This window comes from Acanthisitta chloris, unplaced genomic scaffold (assembly GCF_000695815.1).
Source record: "Acanthisitta chloris isolate BGI_N310 unplaced genomic scaffold, ASM69581v1 scaffold7683, whole genome shotgun sequence".
Taxonomy (NCBI): Eukaryota; Metazoa; Chordata; class Aves; order Passeriformes; family Acanthisittidae; genus Acanthisitta; species Acanthisitta chloris.
The window spans coordinates 15,276-17,759 of NW_008666550.1; the positions used below are offsets into that span (position 1 = coordinate 15,276).

General features: G+C 45.5%; 1 protein-coding gene across 1 annotated transcript in view; it reads left to right on the forward strand.

Moving 5' to 3' along the window:
• The window catches only part of LOC103799817 (laminin subunit beta-1-like), a gene marked incomplete at its 5' end in the record, with an annotated part of 21,275 nt that overhangs the window by 14,745 nt on the left and 4,046 nt on the right, over positions 1 to 2,484 (forward strand). The window contains 3 exons of the mRNA XM_009072167.1: positions 715 to 915; positions 1,309 to 1,453; positions 2,201 to 2,408. Of these exons, the coding sequence (XP_009070415.1) occupies positions 715 to 915; positions 1,309 to 1,453; positions 2,201 to 2,408 (554 nt within the window). The remainder of the gene's footprint in view (positions 1 to 714; positions 916 to 1,308; positions 1,454 to 2,200; positions 2,409 to 2,484) is intronic.

Sequence of the window (2,484 nt, forward strand, 5' to 3'; positions counted from 1 at the left end):
CCTGCCTGACGAGGCCTGAAAATCCTGGTTAGATGTTTATCAAGACAGTAAACACCGAGTTGCTTGGAGGTGTAATCATGAGACACACACACAGACACGCAAAAAAAAAAATCTGCTTTCTAGCTACTGCTGGGTTGCATGCCAAGCAGGTAAGAGGGACTGACTCATTTACACTTCACAGGACACAGCTGCATCTAACTTGGCACGGCCCCTAGGGAGGATTTTTGGCTAGATGTTTATCAAGACAGTAAACACCGAGTTGCTTGGAGGTGTAATCATGAGACACACACACAGACACGCAAAAAAAAAAATCTGCTTTCTAGCTACTGCTGGGTTGCATGCCAAGCAGGTAAGAGGGACTGACTCATTTACACTTCACAGGACACAGCTGCATCTAACTTGGCACGGCCCCTAGGGAGGATTTTTGGCTGCAGAGCACCACAGTTAGTGACTATCATTTGGCAAAAGTGGGGGTGGAGGCATGAAAAGCAAAAAAAGAACCTCACAAGAATGGGGAATTTGCTCATTTTCCCTCTGGCTAAAAAAAAAAAAATAAAAAATCCCTGTGTTATTTCCCTGCCAAGCAATTCACCAAGTAGTGGATGATTCTCAGTGTAATGTTGCTGATGGAAATGGGTTTACTTCTTGCAAAAATGGAGCTCAGCAATGGAAATCAGGCTGTGATTGCTTGCCCTGTGTGATGTGTGTGTGCAGACGTGTGGCACTGCCCCGGGAGCCTCCTGTGCCGAGTCGGAGTGCGGCGGGTTGAGCTGCAGGGAGGATGGGAAGCAGAAGTGCGGCGGCCCCGGCTGCGAGGGACTGGTCACTGTGGCTCACAGTGCCTGGCAGAGAACTATGGATTTTGACAGAGACATCCTCAGCGCCTTAGCAGAAGTCGAGCAACTCTCCAGAATGGTAACGTGCCAAATCGATTGTTAGATTTTTTTTTTTTTAAAAAAAGGAAAAGAGAAATCTTTCGGTTGTCACACAAGTTTAGATGCTCATTGACAAACTATGTGCTGGGTTCCTTCAGAATTCTTCTTTTGCGTTGCGTAACTTCATCGTGTGCTTGTAAAAATCCTCAGAGAGGGAGCTTGCTGGAGTGAAGCTTCATGGAGAACTCTAAACATCAGCCTGAGTTGTTTAAACTAGCATTGGTGGTGTGGATCTGGGCCAGCTTTTAAGTGTGTTCTGTGAGTTTTATGAGCAGGAGCATTCCTCATTGCTGTTACCTCTGACTCCAATGGAATTGTTTTAAAACAAGCATAAGGAAATGTGCAGTCAAACCTTCCATTTTCCTCTCTTCAGGTTTCCGAGGCGAAACAGAGAGCGGATGAGGCCAAACAAAATGCACAAGCAGTTTTGCTCAAAACCAATGCTACGAAAGAACAAGTGGACAGAAGCAACGAAGATCTGAGAAATCTTATTAAACAGATTAGAGACTTCCTAATGCGTAAAGACCTTCCTTTTAAATTGTGCTTTCATTCTGGGTTGGTGAAAACTCTCTTTAGATCTGTATCATCCTCCAAGGGTTAATGCAATAGTTGTGTGTTGTTGTTCCCCACACACACTTTGAGCCAGCCTGAAGTCTGGAAATGACAAAGCCAAGACAATAGGAAAGTGAGAGCAAACTGTGACATGTTCTTGTGTGTGTTTCAGCTGGGACTGTTGTACTGCTATGGTTTGCCAAGTATGTTCGTAAGCTCTGGCTAGAAAGACCAAGTAGTATTAAAGGTGAAGAGAGTCAGAAATAGTGAGTTTATCTCTCTAAGAAAGCAGGGAAATGTTAAATGAGAGCCTTGTTTGCTAGCAAGCAGCAGCATGGCAAACCTACTCCTTCCCTGTTTGCACAGGGCTGAGTCTCCTGTTACCACACATACTTTTACGTGCAGCTGTTGGCTTTGTTTCCTGTGGGCTCAAGTCTCCCCCACCTCAGTGTGGTGCAGCTAATCACCAAGATCTCAAATAGCTTCCAGGAAAGCTATGCCAGCAGGGCCTACACACCTGCCTGGCCTCTCCTAGGAGGGAATTTTCACCCTAAGGAAGCAGTTTTAACACCCTGATTTTTCCATAATTCTGGGGGAAGAAGTTTTGCCATGATTGCCCTTCTTAAGGAAACAGCTGGACAATAATTTGAACACTAAGACTTGACAGAGGGAAGCTTTTACTCACATCTTTGCCATTTGTGTTCATCTGCTAGAAGACAGTGCTGACCTGGATAGCATCGAGGCAGTGGCTAATGAAGTGCTGAACATGGAGATGCCAAGCACTCCCCAGCAGCTGCAAGCCCTGACAGAAGATATCCGTGAGCGTGTAGAAAGCCTTTCTGATGTCGAGGTCATTCTGCAGCAGAGTGCTGGAGACATTGCCAGAGCAGAAATGCTGCTGGAGGAAGCTAAAAAAGCAAGGTATGCAGCCCTGTTTCATCTCATTGTATCAGAAAACCCAGTTTGACTTTCCCTGATGTAAATTCTCCTTCTTTCC